Genomic DNA, 19,195 nt, shown 5'->3' with positions numbered 1-19,195 from the left:
TAGGCCCTAGTCGGGAATGTAACTTTGGAACCCAGTGCTGGGAACCAGTAATGCTAATCACTTTGCTAACTTGTAGTTCTTGAGCTCTGTGATAAGCAGTGATAGAAAAGCCTCACTTTAAACCTCTTATTAAAACCGTTAAAATGCTATGTATTTTTTTCTATTACTATCCAGGCCCAGGGGAGTCTCCGTAGCTCATGAAACATGAAGATCTTAGTAAGTGATCTGCTGCTGACTGAATTCCTTTTGTATTATCTGTGTAGAATGAGAAATGTTGACAAAAATACTGTAACATTTGATGCAGGGTGCAGCGATTCCGTTAGATGCGAATTGCTTTGCAGGTGCCAACTTCATTTATTTCACAAACATCCCACCTAGACGGTGTAAGCACAAAAAGAGTTAAAAGTTGAATTAAGGTTTTTATTTATTTACTAGTTCCCAGCCCGTCAAAATGACGGAGCAACATAACAGTAATGTCAGTGTCGGGCTGTGCCCGCCCGAACGGCGCAACACTTGCATTTCTCAGTTGGGCACCATCTAGTGGCCACAGGCATGCAAAACACAGGAATTCCCCCTCATAGAGGTGAGGAGCAGCGTTAGCCTTTTAATATATAGGGTTAACATTTACTTATATAGCGCCAGTAAAAAAACAAGTTTGGGTAATAATAGACAGAGAGGTAAGAGGGCCCTGCTTGCACGTGTACTGTCTGCAGGGAAACAGGCATTAGATACATGAGTATAGGTGCTATGTGTTGCATATTGGTCCAGCCAGATTACAAATGTTCCTGTATGATCCAGTCACATAGAACTGTTGGCCTGGGGACAGCGGGATGTGAGTGTAGAAAGAGGCGTATATGAAGTCGGTATGTAGTCATTTTGTCGACACCATGACGACCGTGTGCAGAGCCGGCCCTAACCAATATGATGCCCTAGGCAAGATTTTGGCTGGTGCCCCCCTAGCACCACCGCTGGTTCCGCCTCTGACCTTGCACCTCTTTCCCAGCACCATCACCCCTCACCCATAGCAGTCCTTATTTTGGGGTTTGTACCCCCTATATTTTAAATAGGAACAGTTCGCACATTTGGCGAGCAGCCCAAAAAGGGGTGTGATTTTGATGGCAAGGGGCATGGCCACACAATAGTAACCCCAATTCCAATTATGCCACATAGTACTGCGACTTTATTCACAGTTGATCATGCAATAGTGTCCATAATTCATATTACATCCCACAGTAGTATCACTTTACCTTATAAACGTTACTCCTCACAGTAGAGCCCCTTATTCACATTACATCACACTGAATTGCTCCTTATTCACATTACACCACACCCTATTGCTCTTTATTCACATTAGATGAAACAGTAGTGTCCTTTCTATACGCAACGCCACATAGTAGAGCACCTTATACACATAATGCCACACATTAGTAATGCATTTATACACATAATTCCACACAGTAATGCCCCTTACACATATGAGACACATTATTAATGTCCTTATAAACATAATTCGCCTTAAACATTATGACAACCTTTATTAATGCCCTTTTACACATAATGTCCCTTACACATATGCCGCACATTATTAATGCCCTTATACACATAATGACATGTATAGTGCCCCCTACACATTTGCTGCACATTATTAGTGCCCCTATACACATAATGACACACATACAGTAGTACCCTGTTACACATATGCCGCACATTATTAATGCCCTTATACACGTAATGACATGTATAGTGCCCCCTACACATTTGCTGCACATTATTAGTGCCCCTATACACATAATGACACACATACAGTAGTACCCTGTTACACATATGCTGCACATTATTAATGCCCTTATACACGTAATGACACACAGTGCCCCTTACACATATGTTGCACATTATTAATGCATTTTTACATGACACACATAATGCTCCTTACACATATTCCGAACACTACTGCACAACCAACCCATTAACATGCACACAGCACTCACACTGCCACTAACACTGTGACCTCTGCCTCTGCTTGGATACAGATGTGTCCTCACAAATCTTGCATCAATGCTAACGTCGGGCACCTTTTTTTATGAAAATGCATCTTATTTGCAATGCATTGGTATGTGGCTAGGATGCACAAGCAGCTTCTGCTGATTAAAATGATATGCTGCATGCCTATATACTGTGTGAGACTGTGGCTGTATCTGCATATGAAATGCTACACACAGAATATAGGCATGCCGCATATCATTTTAATCAGCAGAAGCTGCTGATGCCCCTAGACATATCAAATGCCCTAGGCAATTGCCTAGTTTGCCTATAGCTATGGCCGGCTCTGACCGTGTGGGCATTATAACTTTAAACATGTCGCTTTACCAACCTGTTTAAATTTATAATGCTGGCACAGTAAAAATACTTTATAGCATTATATAACCATGTTGGGATACTGGCGCTACCATTCTCATTATGAGATGGTGGTGTGGAAATTACATATGAATCCCATTTGTGTATTGTATAGAGTGGAGGTAAATAGTAAGATAGAGTATGAACGCTATGTGGGCAGTTCTGGAATTTGATAAGCTGCCTGAAGAGGTGAGTTTCAAGGAACGCTTGAAGGTTTAGAGACTAGCAGAAAGTCTTATAGTGCATGTGAGGGCATTCCACAGAGTGGGTGCAGCACGAAAAAAAAGTCCTGTAACCGTGAATGAGAGCAGGTAATGCGTGTGGATGAGTGATGCAGATCTTGCGCAGAGCGGAGGGGTCGAGCTGGGAGATAATTTTGACATAAGCAAAGAGATATTGGTGTACTTTGTTTACTAGCCTTAAGGGCCCCATACAATAGAACGATAATGTCTGATTTCAGCCAAATTCGGGCCGATATATCGGGTGAAATCTGGCATTTTGGATGTGTTTCCGATCCGATCCGATGCGCGTTCCCGTGAGGGTCGGATCGGCTCCCCTAGATCGTTAGTGCTGCAGTCGTGATATGTCAGGGCCGGCAGGCATAGCTGGGATCGCATACGATATATTGCATGCAAAATGTACCAAATTGTTTTAAATCGTATGGAACCACTCCCGGGAAGCTCCCGGGAGAGTTCAAGGGAAATCGCCTCCGATTTCAGCCTCAGACATATCATTCTAGTGTATGGGGCCCTTTACATACAGTATATGTAGAGGTATTTTATATTGAATTTGGTAGAAAGAAAAAAAAAACTAGATCAGTTTATTGATTGACAGAGAGGAGCAGCAGAAGATGAATGGTTTGCATGGAAGACCAGTCTAGCTCTGCATTCAGAATGCGTGATCATTATCGTAGTTCCTGTTACTTGAATTCTGCTCGTCTTCATATCACATGAAAAGTGACTTGCAATGCAGTTCACATCTAATTGAATTGCCCCCAATGTATGGAAAGCAACTGCTGTGCCATTATTTATTGTGCTGTATTTTAGGTCACGGGTCATATTTTGTTTTTTTTATAGAAAAATATGGTCTAAATTGCAAGAGACGTCCTGTTATATGAAGTGTGACTGAGCCTTAAATCTATCCTTGCTGTATTAACGTTGAAAAGTGGCTTCAGTGTAGTTATATTTTCTGAAACATTATACATAATATTATACTCTACATTTTTACACCACTGCCTTAGGCAGGAGTTAGTGCACAATACAATATGGGCTGTTTATCGTTCCCTGTATTGGAGACCAGCTTGAGGAATGTTTGTCGCCCAGGAAAAGACTTGGGTACATTTAAACTAATTGGAAAAATGTGGAGACCGCTTGTCTCTCCATACCGGACAAATTAGAGCAATCCCCCTGAAGTTGCATAAAATATTTTGGACCTGATTCAGAGATAGACACAAATGGCGTCACAGCTGCTGAGCAAAAATTTGTGAATGTGACTGCCACGGGATCTGTATTGAGACGTCCACTGGAGAAGTCTAAGATCCGCCACTTGTGTATGAAGATGCAACATCGGGCACACATTAGTCGATAATCAACTTTCTGAGTGACCCTGTGGTCGTGCAGCATGGTCACAGGAAGTAAGACGTCAGAGACATTGTAACTGCGTATGGGATTGCAATCGCAGGCTCAGATTCGCCCACAAATCAGTTGTGACACGCCTGCATTTGAGTTGCCACTCCCCCGCACTTCTTGCGACATATAAGTCACATGGGGGCATATATGTTGCAACCATGCGACTTATACGCATGCGCAGTGGCATAAAAATCAATCTGATGCCTGCATATTCGGCATTGCGCCCATCTCTGATACAGGCCCTTTCAGTCAAATTCCATTTACACTGTGTCTTGTATACGTCTCTAACTCTATCGTGATAATGTGCAGGCCCGCGTGTGTGTGGCGAGTCTGCTGCTCTCTGCTGTACTCTGGCTGTGCTGGATGAGAGCGAACGTGGAAGAGAGAGCAGAGCATCCACCATCTTTTCTACCTCATGTACTGCAGCTCTGGGGATACAGCCGGCTCCCGGATGGAGAGGTGAGGCAATGGGATGGCTTGTGTCACTAAAACATAACGCAAAGCTGCACCAGTAAGAGTGTGTCTGCTATAGTCAGAGAAGCCATCTTTGTTCTAAAGTGCTGATTCCTCTTTCTGGCAACCGGTTACCATACCGGCGATCAGGAGGCCAGCAGTCAGAATGCTGACGCTGGACTCCCAACACTGGTCAGAAGACCGGGGCCGGAACTCCGACATGGATCAAAATGCCAGTGCCGGAATCCCGACTGCTGGCATACCGATCGTAAATATGCAGGACCAGGTTAGGATCGGGCTGCAGGGGGTGGGGACAGGTTAGGTTTAGGCTGCAAGGGGATGGTTAGGGTTAGGCTGCGGGTAATGGTTAGGGTTAGGCTGCGGGTAATGGTTAGGGTTAGGCTGCGGGTAATGGTTAGGGTTAGGCTGCGGGTAATGGTTAGGGTTAGGTTGCGGATAATGGTTAGGCTATGGGGGAGGGGGGTTAGGATCAGGCTGAGGATGGTTAGGGAGGTAGGGGGTTAGTGTTAGCATACTTACCAAACAGGTGTGGGGATCATGCGTGTTGGGATGCCGCTGTCGGTATTATGACCCACAGCATCCCAAGCCAGGATCTCAATACCAACCCCTCTTTCTCTTCTCTATACCGAAGACACCAGCAGCGTCAAGAAAGGGGGAAGAAAAAGTAAATATGTCTCCTCCAGTGGCAGCAGCCATTTTGTGAGCTGAACAAATATTGACAGGGAATGCAGACTAGTAGTTATATAGGAACCATCACTGAATCACATGACCAATATTCCTGTGGCTTAGCCAGTGTTAATGCAGCACTAGACCCTAGTCAAATTCACGATATAGCCTTGCACGATGTTCCTATACGGGATATTACTAAACAAAGCAAATTTTTGCGATGTTTTCTTTACTGCAGTTGCTGAAGGGATGCGCAGAATAACATTGGGCCTGATTCAGATGTAGTCACAACGCTGACGCAGCAGCGATCCTTTACAGTGATGGAACTGTGAGACAGTGCAACTGTAGTAGCCGCCCACAAGTGAACAGAGACAACCACGAAAGCCATCGCAACATTCTCAGCAACTGCATACACCGTCGCAACTGTGAAGCAGATGTGAGAAACTCTGGCTCCGAGTGCCTCGATGATCGTGCAGAATAGCTGCAGGATCTGCAACACTGTGAGATTGAAGTCGCACGCCAAGACACACCCTGAAAACGATCACGACACGCCTGCGTCTTTGCAGATACTCCCTGTTACCTCCCCCAAGGTCTCTTATTGTCAATCACTCTGCGATTCCTTACTGCGAGCGCCATCGCAAAAGTACCTTGGTGTGCGCGCACCGCTGCTGCAATGCATGCACAGTCTACTGATAATCACTCACTTGCGACCACATCTGAATCAGGCCCATTGTGCAAGGCTACAACAGCCCCTCATACGTAACTAAGCCTACGCTATGTGTGTATTGTTCTATTAATCCAGTCATATTAGCAAATGACATCCCTTGACTTTAACTTCCATCTGACTTTCCGTTGTTCTTTCCCAAAGCCGCTGGTCAGGAACGCTTGTAAAACCTGCAGTGTGGTGTCCAGTTCGGGACAGATGCTTGGTTCTGCCCTGGGGCGACAGGTTGACCAGGCCGAGTGCATCCTGCGCATGAACACGGCTCCCACTGTGGGGTACGAAGCAGACGTGGGCAGCCGTAGCACATTGAGAGTCGTGTCGCATACCAGCGTGCCACATCTACTCCGCAACCAGACCTACTTCTTCCAGCACGCCCAGGACACTGTGTATGTGATATGGGGGCCCCCCAGGCAGATGGACATTGATCAGGGTATCACATATCGCGCCTTGTTGCAGGCTAAGGGCAGGTTCCCCGGAGTGAATATCTACGCGCTCACACAGAACATGATGGCGCACTGCGACCAGATCTTTCAGAACGAGACTGGGAAGAACAGGTAAGTGTGCACCATAACATTCATGGGGGGACATTTACTAAGCAGTGATAAAAGTGGAGAAGTGAGGCACTGGAGAAGTTACCCACGGCAACCAATCAGCACTGACGTAACATTTATAATTTGCATAATATAAAAGCATACAGAGCAGCTGATTGGCGGCCATGGGCAACTTCACTGGCTCACTTCTCCACTTTTATCACTGCTTAGTAAATGTCCCCATCTCCAATCTGCTATGGGGGTAACGTAAAGGAAAACACCAGGCAAATTCTTTCCCCCTGAATATGCCCTTCAGATAAGTCCTTTTGGAGAAACATATAAACATATACCCTGCCAGCAGTGGCACTTCTATAAATTAGATGTCAGCTGGTGGGGTGGACATTTAGGGGTATATTTACTAATGTGCGGATTTCTAGAAGTGGAGATGTTGCCCATGGCAACCAATCAGATTTTAGCTATTATCTTCTAGAAGGTGCTATATAAATGATAATTATAATCTGATTGGTTGCTATGAGCAACATTTTCATTTTCATAAACCTGCACTTATAAATATTACCCCTTAGTGATAAATTTACTAAAGCTTCTAAAACAGAGAATTGGTGATGTTGCCCATAGCAACCAATCAGATACTGTCTATCATATTCTAAAAGGCAATAGAGAAACGATAGACAGCATCTTATTGATTGGTTGCTATGGGCAACATCACCAATTCTCTGTTTTAGAAGAAGGACAAGTGGGGGTGTTGTCAAAGCAAGCAATCAGAATCTAGTTATCATTTATCTAGTACAGTCTATAAAATGATAGCTAGAATCTGATTGGTTGTGATGGGTAATATCCCTACTGTTTCTCTTGGGAAGATTTGCTAAATCTCTCCCCAAGTCATTTGCACAGTATCCTTTTACACTGTTAAGAGAATTTATTTTTTTATTTATTAACAGTTTCTTATATAGCGCAGCAAATTCCGTTACGCTTTACATTTGGGTGTGAAGGACTGGGTAAAGGGAACCATTCATCTACAACTGATTGCCGCAATTCCCAATTTTTTTGCCAATGGCTGATTTGGGTTAATCAGAGAAATCCCAACATGTTGGATTTCCCTGATTTGCCGATTCTGACCAATAAATGGTCGGGATTGGCAAATTGAGGAATTATACCATTGAATTTCTTCTGCGAATCGACGCTCATTGATGCTGATGATCGGTGAATAGGAGCATGGATCGGCAGAACGGGTAATCGGGTCTGTAGATGCATGGCGCGGAAAACATGGAAATGTATGACTATGTGGGGATTCATTACTTAACTGTTTAAAAGGTATTTTTAAGCAGTTCATATTCTAAATGAGAAACTTAGTATTCGGCGATCTGTATAACTTTTATTGTCATGGGTGCACCCGTGCTTCCACAAAACTGGCTTACTGGCAGGTTTATATATATATATATATATATATATATATATATAATGGTAGATGCTCAATCAGCTTAATGATATCATTCAGGTGCTCGAAATGGAAGGGTATTTCTAAGCAAGAAAAAAAGAGACATTGTTTCCCTCGGCACCCTGAATGATAACAGTAACCAGATATAAATCCCACATAATATTAGAATTCAGAGATCTTGGTTACACATATTTGCACAAATGTGTGAATAAGCCCCAAAGCCGCATCAAGGCGTCTCTGCATATTTGGGGTTCCTAGCGCTATATCTAGGTGCAGGGTGTGGCACCCCAAAACACCAGCATAAGCCAGAAAGCCCAGCGTAGCATACCAGTGAAAAAACTATAGTGTTAATAAATTAGTATTTAGGAAGCCGAAGCTATAGAGAGGGTGATCCAAAAATGAAATGTCATTAAAATAGAGAAATAGTGTTAAAAAATTAATAAGTGAAAAGTGTTAATAGAATGTAAAGGTATGCCACACTAAGGCCATCCAGCTCAGCCAGTCCAGAGGCACCACACCCCACACCTCCATTACCCCAATCTGATTGCCAGATCTGTTTTGTATGGTTATAAAATGAAATACACTGAAGTGCCAAAAGTCATTGGATAGGTGCCCAGTATTGTGTAGGACCCTCTCTAGTCTAGCGAAGTGCAGCAACTCAACATGGCATCAATTCCACAATTGACCTCTGGAGAGATGTTGACTCGTGATGCCTGGATAGTTGAATGTCCTGCACAACTTCGGAAATTAAATGTCCCATCAATCAACATCCATTATCATGCCGCGTTCCAGCTCCCATAATTCACAGCGCCTTGTCACGAGCAGTCTAGCTGGTGTTAAAACTGACTCACGAGATGTCAGATTACAACTGATGCAGGTCTGGGCATTTCTTTAACGTCACAGTACAGTGGCGCCACCTAACATTGGGGGTCATTCCGACCCGATCGCTCGCTGCAGTTTATCGCAGCGCAGCGATCGGGTCGGAACTGCGCATGCGCTGAAGCCGCAGTGCGCCGGCGAATGCCAGTCGTCATTGCCTAGTGATTGCCTCTGAGGCAGTGGCGGTTGCTGGGCGGGAGGGAGATGGACGGCGGCAGTAAGCCGCCTTTTAGGGGGTGCAGTCCGTCCAACGCAGCCGTGGCCGGACCGTTGGGGGGCGGGCCGCGGCGGCTGCGTGACATCACACACAGCCGCTGCAACCCGGGGCAGCTAAGAGGTTCTCCCAGACAGCCGCAGGAGCTGCGCTGGCCGGGAGTAACTTCTGAGATGCAGAAGCATCGCCGCTGTGCGATGCTTTTGCATTTCTGCAGGAGGGGGGGGGGGGGGGGGGCGGCACTGACATGAGGGGCGGAGCAGCCCTGTGCTGGGCGTCCCCCCGCATGTCTGAGTGCCTGATCGTAGCTGTGCTAAATTTAGCACAGCTACGATCAACTCGGAATGACCCCCATTACCTTTGCATTCTGCTATCCCATGACTTTTGCCACTTCAGTGCATTTACATTATTGACATGTAATGCATTACCATTTATTTCTGTGGCATGTGATGCTTAAAATGTAAATTAGCTACGTGTTTATATAAAATTCCGGGAAGTAGTTGATTCGTCAACAGTTACGACGTGCACATCGTTATTCCGAAGGCATAATGCCAACACCCTACTAATGGCAATTAAAACATAATGTTGCCTTGTATTTAGGAAAACCATGCAGAACATGCAGCGAAAATGCAGCGCTTATCACGGACCCTTCCACAAAATTCCATCCATAGATAATCACAGCGCACGGGTTACATAGTCACGGAGAGAAAGGAGGAAGGGTCCTGCTGGCAGGAGCTGAGAGCTGTGTCTCCTTATAGTTACTAAGCTAGTTTTGGAAGTAACAAGATTAGTAGCTGCTGCTGAAAAGTCTTTTGTAGAAATGACCAATAAAACAATGCTATAATAAACTTTTTTATTAGAACTATTATATAACAACATGGAAGTGCTTTGGTTTTAAAGTATAAAAAAAAAAGTCACAACAGGTAGCGCAGTTGGCGTAGTGGTTAGCATTACTTCCTCTCTGCCCTGAGGTTATATGTTTGGTTAGTGACCAAGGCACCATATTCGTGGAGTTTGTATGTCTTCTCTGTGTTTGCGTGAGTTTCCGCCATGTATCCGCTTCCTCCTACTCTCCGAATACACACTGGTAGGTTAATTGGATTTGGACAAAAAATTAATCCCGGTGTGTATGTGAGTGTGGACATATGGGCCCTCATTCCGAGTTGATCGCTCGCTAGCTACTTTTAGCAGCCGTGCAAACGCATTGTTGCCGCCCACGGGGGAGTGTATTGTAGCTTTGCAAGTGTGCGATCGCATGTGCAGCCGAGCGGTACAAAAACATTTTGTGCAGAACAAGACCAGCCCGGTAGTTACTTATATCCTGTGCGATGATTCTAGCGTTGGAGGTCCCGGAATTGACGTCAGACACCCGCCCTGCAAACGCCTGGACACGCCTGCGTTTTCCCTACCACTCCCAGAAAATGGTCAGTTGACACACATAAACGCCCTCTTCCTATCAATCTCCTTGCAATCGGCTGTGAGAATGGATTAGTCGCTAGAAGCATTGCACAGCAACAATGCTGTTTGTACCCGTACGATGAGCATGCGCATTGCGGTACATACGCATGGGCAGTTTTGCCGTTTTTTGTCCTGATGACTGCGCAGCGAAAATCGGCAGCGTGCGATCAACTCAGAATGACCCCCATAGTAGGGATCGTGGATTGTAAACACTGGGGCAGGGACTGATGTGAGTTACTGACTCTTTACAGCTCTGCAGGATGTGTGTACGCTTTATAAATAACTGTTCATACATAGGGCGAGATGTACTAATTAGCGCATTTTGTTATCATTTTTATCACGTTATATCGCATTACTTTTGGACTGATGTTACTAATTACCGGTTTCTTCATCACCGATATGAACTATCAGCACTACCGTTGTGGTCACAGACAGCTCAGTGTAGTGCATCGGCTCTCCCTTCTGCTTGTATGTCATGCTGCAAGTCTAATGTGTTATTACAATGCTGCAATCTTCACTGAGCACACAATTACAGGTTTTAACCATGTAGCACACATTTGTTACTCTGTGCGAGATGCAGCAAGGGGAAATATGTGGCCAAACCTCAGAAAATGCTGTTTCCGTTGGTTTGGCTGCGTACCGCATATTCACCAAGCCCCGGAATGCAATAAATTCTGGGGATTGGATGCAGTGGGCAATGCCATCTTCAGACAACGGTATCCTATAGAAACCTATGGGCTTCTGTCGCACCTCCTCGCCGAGAGGGATCCAACTGGACCCCTCCCAGCACCCATCATGGAGCACATCACTCATCGCATGTGCAAATAGTACTCCAGGTCCTAAACCCAGAAGTCCTATCATTGCAAAGGAGAGGTGTCCTTTGTATTTTCCTTCATGCATTCGGAGAGTGACGGGATGCATTGCAAGCAAAATGTGATGCATCCTGCCCTTTGCTATAACTGAGCAGATTGCACCATTGCATACACTATTATCCTAATCCACCCGATCTTTCAGCATGTTATATTACCGTGCTCTAATGGGGTTACATGCCACATACCTCTCTCGTGACTTCTGTCTCTATTTAAATTGCCTCCTGCTTGCCTCTATAGAGCCTTCATAGTGCCTCCGGTTTCAATCTATGCCTCCTACCTCTAGTGCCTCCTACCTCGCAAATTAAAAATAACACAGTAGAAAAGTGACAGCAGTAGTAAGTGCTATATAGAAACCTATAATAATACACTGCTTAGATTTTACATTGGGAGCATTATGGGGACTTTTAAAAACAGAAAGAAATCTCAGGTTCCGTGAAATTCGCCAGCCTTGGTTTGTCGTTATAAAACGGGTAAAGCCATCAGCTGACAATCCGTACATACAGCTAATGTGGATTGCCGTTAGCCATCAATGAGAAGAAGTAACGTCACAGTACTGTGATTGAAAGCCCGGAATGCTAAAGTAGAGGAAGCGCATTTCAATAAAACTTTATTAGTGCATATGCAATGCTGCCAACAGACCGGGAAATGCAGGGATAATGCGGCAGTGAGTATTAGTACATCCCACCCATAAAAGAAAGGGGAAGATGTATCAAGCCATCTAAAAAGAAGTTGCCTAACTTCTAGCTAGTAAATATCAAATATCAAGTACATTCTATAAAATGACAGGTATTGGTTACTATGGTCTTGATACATCTCCCTCTTTATTTAATTTATTAACAGTTATTTGTATAGCTAGGAATATACTGTAGATAGTTCCACTAGGACAGGGACTGATGTGAATGACTGGAATACTATCTGTAGAGCGCTGCGTAATATGTGTGTGTGCTATATAATTAACTCATTTAATAGATTAAGTAGAGCCGTACCACTTATTGCATTCATGCTGTGTCTCCTGAACGTCCTTATCTCCCCCAAGTGGATGAGGTTAAAACAACCTGTGACACACGGAGAGACCCGTGCTTAAAATCTAAGCAATCTGACTAGATTGCTTAGATCTTAATCACGGATCTCTCGTGTGTATGCCCCACAGTGACAGCGCTATTGCCGGTGCTAGATTGAGCCTGCATACCGGCTCAATCTAACAGGTCGCTCACTTCAGCGCTGTGTGAAGTGAGCACCCCCACCCCCGATCCCCCCTCGCTCAGCACATCGCGCTACGTGCTGAGCGGGGGGAGAGATGTGCGCTGAGCGGTCTGTGTTAAGATCGCTCAGCACACATCTCTCTAGTGTGTACTGCCCTTTAGACCCAATGCGGACACTGAGGCAGCCATTCCCAACCTCAGACCTCAAGGCACCCTAACAGTGCAGGTTTTCATGATATCTAGGCTTAAGTACAGATGGCTAAATTTAAATAATTGAGGCACTAATTAAGTCACCTGTGCTCAAGCATGGCTATCACGAAAACCTAAACTGTTAGTGTACCTTGAGGACTTAGGTTGGAAAAAGCCTGGCTAAGGGATATGTGAAACTATAATCTCTCTGCCTTCTCTCTTTCTTTTTGTCTCTCACTTTCTTTATTCCAGTTTCTCATTTTTTTCCGCCTGCAGGGCGATGTCGGGTACGTTTCTGAGCACTGGATGGTTCACTATGATTCTGGCCATGGAGCTGTGTGAGGAGGTCACTGTGTATGGGATGGTCAGCAAAAACTATTGCAGGTATGGAGGGGGAATCCAGAGACAGACACGGGCCATGACATAGAACAATTGCATGGGAATACAGACGTATTGTTACTGGCAGTGGCTAAGAATCCACAGCTGCTGCGTATCATTACAGGGAGCCCTTTGCCTATACATCCTGCTCCTCGACATTATGAGGGTCAGAACTGCGCATGTTCCGGCGCCGCAGTGCACCGGCGCATGCCAGAAGGCCGTCGGGCCGCTACGATCGCCTGTGCCTGATTGACAGGCAGAGGTGTTCACTGGGGAGGCGGAACGGCGGCGTTTAGCCGCTGTTTCGTGGGCGCGGTCTGGCCAATGCAGGCGTGGCCGGACCGAACGGGGGGTGTCATCACACGCAATGAGTAGCTCCCGGCCAGCACGCTAAAGCTGCGCTGGTCGGGAGCTACTCTTGAAGTGCAAAGGCATCTCCGCTGTGCGATGCCTTTGCACTTTTGTGTGTGGGGGGGGGGGGGGGGGGGGGCGGCACTGACATGCGGGGCGGGATAGCCCTGTGCTGGGCGTACCCCCGTATGTCAGTGTGAATGATCGTAGCTACGATCATCTCGGAGTGACTCCCTATACCTGAGTCCACCGAGGCCCAGAAAGATTTACTTACACCTGAAATTCTGGTACAGTCTGAGGCCCGTGCCTACCTTGCAGCGCAGCCGGATGGGCCTTGTTTATTCATCTTGCTACATTTTGTTGTTCTTCCTTCCTCGTTACCTTATATGTGTACTTCTGCTGGCGATGAGAACACAGCAAATGCCTATCAACATTAAAATGCTATTAGTTTGTAGTTATTATTATTATTATTATAAATTATTTATTTCGCGCCACAAGGGATCCGCAGCGCCCAATTACAGAGTACACAAATGAAAAATCAAACTGGACAATAGTGACTTACAGTTGGAAGACAATATGGGACAAGTACAGAGTAAATAACACTGACATAAGTATCGGGGTGGCAGTAAACCACGGGATTAGGTGCCGTTGAGGATGGTTTAAGTAAGAGGATAATCACATAAGGGCTGAGGGGATGCGGTCAAGATGCCGCCGGCCGGAATCCCATAGGTCGAAATACCAACGCCGGAATCCTGACCGCCACAATCCCGACATATTCTCGCTCCGTGGGTGTCCACGACACCCATAGAGGGAGAATATAATAGTGTGCCGAGCGTAGCGAGGCACCGTGCCCGCAAGGGGCTGCGTTCCGCTCGCCACCCCTATCGGGATTGTGTGGTCGGGATTCCGGCGTCGGTATTTCGATCGCCGGGATTCCGGCCGGCGGCATTTAGTACTGATCCCAGGCTGAGGGCCCTGCACGTGAGAGTTTACATTCTATAGGGCAGGGGCAGACAGACAAGGGTGGCACAGATGCGGTAGACAGTGAGCGTGGAAAAGAGGGTTAGGATGAGATTTGGCTAGGTTTGGTTATTGGCGGAATACATTTTTTATCTTTTGTTGTAAGTCACCCGGTTGTTGCCACCTGTAAAGCATGGCCTGTGTATGGGGAAAGCATGATGGTAGAGTAGAGCACATGTGGGTATTATAGTGTGGGGTGTAAAGGTCAAGAATGGGAATTATAATGCGAGTGGGGATGGGATATTGGGACAAGGTTGAAACATGGAGCTAAACAAATGTACCAGGGTATATGTAATAGGGTCCGAGTTTGCCGTAGGTGCGGGATGTCGGGCAAGAATGGGCATATTTTTAAAGCGGAAATCGTTTACAAGGCAAAACCAGGTTGGCTTTTGCCTTGTAAATGATTGCCGCTTTAAACATGCAGCCATTCTCGGCCGACATCACGCACCCCCGGAAAACTCTGTGACTTTTCAGCACTGTGGGGTATATGTAATAGGGTCAAATAGTCTCCCAGCACACCTAAGTCATATATTATACATGCGTCATAGAGATACAAGGTGTAACATATCAACCTGTCTTTTGCAGCGATCGTTTGCACCCTCCGGTCCCTTACCACTACTATGAGAAGGGCCGTCTGGATGAATGCACTACTTACATGATGCATGAAAGAGCCTCGCGGGGAGCCCACCGCTTCATCACGGAGAAAGCAGTCTTCTCTCGCTGGGCCCGCAGAAAACGGATCCATTTTAATCATCCATCCTGGGGGGCTTGAGGCATAGAGCAACCTCACTTTTATACGGCTCACGTGCAGCCATTTTTAGCCATTTTAATGCAAGCACAGACTTAACCTCAATGTCTTCGGTGGGATTCCGCAGCAGCCCCTGGATTTAGGGGGCCTCATACTTTGCTGTCCTGGAACCCGCAGGAAACAAGTATTAAGACAATCTTAAAAACACAAAAGCAGGCACGTCCTACCCATAATCATGTTACAACCTCCAACTACCTGTCTAGTGCTCAGGCTGCTGCTTGGGACTTTTGCTCTCAATGTTTGGGTGAAGGGTACAGTGAGTGGGTGCAGGTATAGTGACAGTCGTTCCTGTTCCATGAAGATTATCGTATCCTACTGGTTCATTACCCACAGCAGCTCACACGTTACTGTTCTGTTACAATATAACCTAAGCAGCACTGGGGAAATATTAAGCAGTATTATTTAAGTATGCCATTCTATTTGGCTTGAGCAACCAATGGCTCTCAGCTGTTCTGGGACTGCAATGCCCAGAATGCCCCGACAGCCATAGAGCCAGAGATTGCCTACCTCTGTCTTCAACATACCACATCCCCTTGCTGCAGAGCTAAGAATGAATTTACATATCCAAGTCGGTTTTAATACTTTTATTCCAGTTGACAACCTGTAGCAGCTAATTAATGCAGGTGCCGCAGTATGTATTATTTATTTCCATATCCCATAATGCAATTCCTCCAACATAAGTTCTTGTAACAAGATCTACTTTACTGCACTCCGTGATTTAGCTGTAGCGGTCCACCCTTTGTTTACACTATAGGACGGTCGTATTTCATTCAAGCCTCAGAAGCCTCCAACCATGAGTTTTCCTGCTGCTGACAAATGACAGTTTCCATGATTCTTAGCTGACAACATGTGTGAGGTAACCTATAGCAACCAATCAGTATAAGTTAAAGTCGACCCAGTGGGTTAATGGCCATTTGCACCTTGTTAGTAAAGTTAATATACTGTTGGATGATGTCAGTTTTAGCTTCTTAACAGATGGAGGCTAACAATATTTAGTATAAGGAGAAAGGATTCGGGCCCTTATTCCGAGTTGTTCGCTCGCTAGCTGCTTTTAGCAGCATTGCACACGCTAGGCCGCCGCCCTCTGGGAGTGTATCTTAGCATAGCAGAATTATGAACGAAAGATTAGCAGAATTGCTACTAAATAATTCTTAGCAGTTTCTGAGTAGCTCCGGACCTACTCACAGATTGCGATCAGCTCAGTCCGTTTAGTTCCTGGTTTGACGTCACAAACACGCCCTGCGTTCGCCCAGCCACTCCCCAGTTTCTCCAGACACTCCCGCGTTTTTCCCTGACACGCCTGCGTTTTTTAGCAAACGCCGGGAAAACGCTGAGTTGCCGCCCAGAAACGCCCCTTTCCTATCAACCTTTAACCAGACAGCAGTGCGACTAAGAAAGCGCCGCAGAAGCCACAGCAAAACTGCTAAGTTTTGTGTTAAATAACTAAGCGCATGCGCCCTGCGTGCCTTGCGCATGCGCAATTTGCAACAAATCGCAGCATAGCGAAAATCGTCAACGAGCGAACAACTCGGAATGACCCTCTGTGCGTCTTATGTGTGGTATACACGCAGAATAGATAGGTCAGCTGTTTGTCACCTGTTAGTACGTTACGGGCGGTGTTAAATTCTTTCTGCCACTTTCCACACCCGTTCTGTTTCTGCTGACGGGGGTGGTATTATCATTTCAGCTCGCTACCCCTGGGGTAGCAAGTGCCCTAACCCTTTGCGCCGCTAAACATGATTACTATGGGCGTCATATGCACAATAACAGCAATCACTTTAGAAAGGAGATTGGGCGTGATATATCATTTGAATACCGCCCAATGAGACTGCAGCCAGTCATAACTGTAAAACGATATAAAACTTACAGGGCGGCATGTACTAATGCTTACCGCCACAGTTTTTCCCATTTACCGCAGCAGAGGCTATTTAACGCGGAGAGTATATACTAAACCTCGGGCACTGATATGCCCTTCTCACCGTAATGCTGGGTGGCCAAGCCGGGCAGGGGGACAGCCATCAGCGGCAGCATGCCAGAGAACAGCAGTGGATAGCTGTACATACCTGAGGCAGCTGGATATACAGTACAACAGTGCTGAGAGCTTCCGGAGCCCACACCCTCGGAGCTGCCGGCAGAAGAGGACACTCATCCCCCGAACCCTGCCTGCGTCGCGGAAGCTGCAGCCACGCCCACTTGTTGCCAGTCAGCTGCTTCTGCTGCTGTTGGCTGACCCCCCGTCCAGCTCGTCCACCCAGCATTACGTTGAGAAGGGCATATCAGTGCCCGAGATTTAGTATATATCTCTCTGCGTTAAATAGCCTCTGCTGCGGTAAATGGGAAAAACCGTGGCGGTAAGCATTAGTACATCTCGCCCACAATGAGGTAGTTTGCATGGGTCTATAAGCTGATGTGGGATTGGACTGTTAAACTGTTTTTGTCACCTTCTGGTGACTCTCGACATCAGACAGAGCCCACAAAATGGCTGCCTCCTCTGTAAGTTACATATTAAGGGAAGCTATACAAATGTGTTGCTAACTAAACATTTTGCAAATAACGTAGTTTATTGTGACCTGAGGTACATTTTGTAGTTACTGTCAAGAATGACAGAGGTGCATTGTCCCCGTGTTCAAGATGTGTAAATCCGAGTTACAATATCATTCACCAGGGAATGAAAGGGACAATGGGGAGATGTATCAAAGCTTGGAGAGAGATAAAGTACCAACCAATCAGCTCCTGTCATTTTCAAACACAGCCTGTAACATGGCAGAAGCTGGTTTGTACTTTATCTGTCCCCCTATATAACTGCCAATTAAAACAGGTTATTCATACCAATATCAGTGTTATATTCATTATGCTCTTGACCACTCCATTTAGGCCCAGCTAGAGCTCACTCCAAAGGAGTATAAGGGAGTATTAATTAGTATTACAGGAGATTTGTGCAAGCTGCGGTTCACCAGCCAGTATGGAACTGCAAGTCCCAGCGTGGCCTGTCAGCTTTATGCTTTGCCATCATCTCAGCCCATCAGAAGAAATGATTAAACTTTCTCAGCAAGCTGCTTACATATAATGTACATATAATGTAAGCAGCTGTGCTCTTGTGGCTGCTTTTGAAAAGTTTATTGGAAGTTAAGGTGAATTACTAACATATTGAGTTACTGTACAGCCCATGTAAACGATAATGATTTTTACATGTCACAAAATAGTCCTGTCATCACATGAATGCAAAAGTGCCATGGATCTCCTCCTAGGAGATATGGGACAGATGTACTTAGCCGTGGAGAGAAATAAACTACCAACCAATCAGCTTCTACCCGTCATTTTTCAAACACAGCCTGTAGCATGGCAGTTAGGTGCTGATTGGCTGGTACTTTGGGGTCTATTCATAAAGCAGTGAAAAGAGTGGAGAAGTGAGCCAGTGGAGAAGTTGCCCATGGCAACCAGTCAGTGTTGAGGTAATATTTATAAAGTGCATGTTATAACATGATACGTTGCTGCTGATTGGTTGCCATGGGCAACTTCTCCACTGGCTTACTTCTCCACACTTTTCACTGCTTTATGAATAGACCACTATATCTACACTTTATCAATCTCCAAGGCTTAGTACATCTGCCCCTTAATACCTTTTTTACTGTGGCTGGGGTAATTATTCCTTATAATAGGCACATTTCATTTCAAGCACTGAATTGATGACATCAGAACTTGAGCAACGGTTATACATATTTACAGGAGTTTAGACATACGGCCTAATTTGGACATAGGCGCAGCTAAAAAAACATCAAGCATCTGCTGTGACTCAGAATAAGGTCCTATCGCTCCTTTCCTTTCATATAAGTGATATACAACTCAAATAATGCTGATTGATGACATCAGAACTTGAGCGACGGTTATACATATTTACAGGAGTTTAGACATAGGGCCTAATTCAGACCTGATCGCAGCAGCAAATTTATTA

General features: G+C 45.6%; 1 protein-coding gene across 3 annotated transcripts in view; it reads left to right on the top strand.

Moving 5' to 3' along the window:
* The window catches only part of ST6GALNAC4 (ST6 N-acetylgalactosaminide alpha-2,6-sialyltransferase 4), a 28,914-nt gene extending 11,736 nt beyond the window's left edge, over positions 1-17,178 (top strand). For all 3 annotated transcript variants that reach the window (XM_063936653.1, XM_063936651.1, XM_063936652.1), the window contains exons 2-6: positions 175-216; positions 4,332-4,481; positions 6,031-6,440; positions 12,963-13,070; positions 15,021-17,178. In XM_063936653.1, coding sequence (XP_063792723.1) covers positions 205-216; positions 4,332-4,481; positions 6,031-6,440; positions 12,963-13,070; positions 15,021-15,207 — 867 coding nt within the window. In that variant the 5' untranslated portion in view covers positions 175-204 and the 3' untranslated portion in view covers positions 15,208-17,178. The remainder of the gene's footprint in view (positions 1-174; positions 217-4,331; positions 4,482-6,030; positions 6,441-12,962; positions 13,071-15,020) is intronic.
* Positions 17,179-19,195: the final 2,017 nt, after the last annotated feature.

Source organism: Pseudophryne corroboree, chromosome 8, assembly GCF_028390025.1.
Source record: "Pseudophryne corroboree isolate aPseCor3 chromosome 8, aPseCor3.hap2, whole genome shotgun sequence".
In the NCBI taxonomy this organism is placed as follows: domain Eukaryota; kingdom Metazoa; phylum Chordata; class Amphibia; order Anura; family Myobatrachidae; genus Pseudophryne; species Pseudophryne corroboree.
Note: the sequence above shows the minus strand (reverse complement) of the source record. Positions and strands in the feature narration are given on the sequence as shown.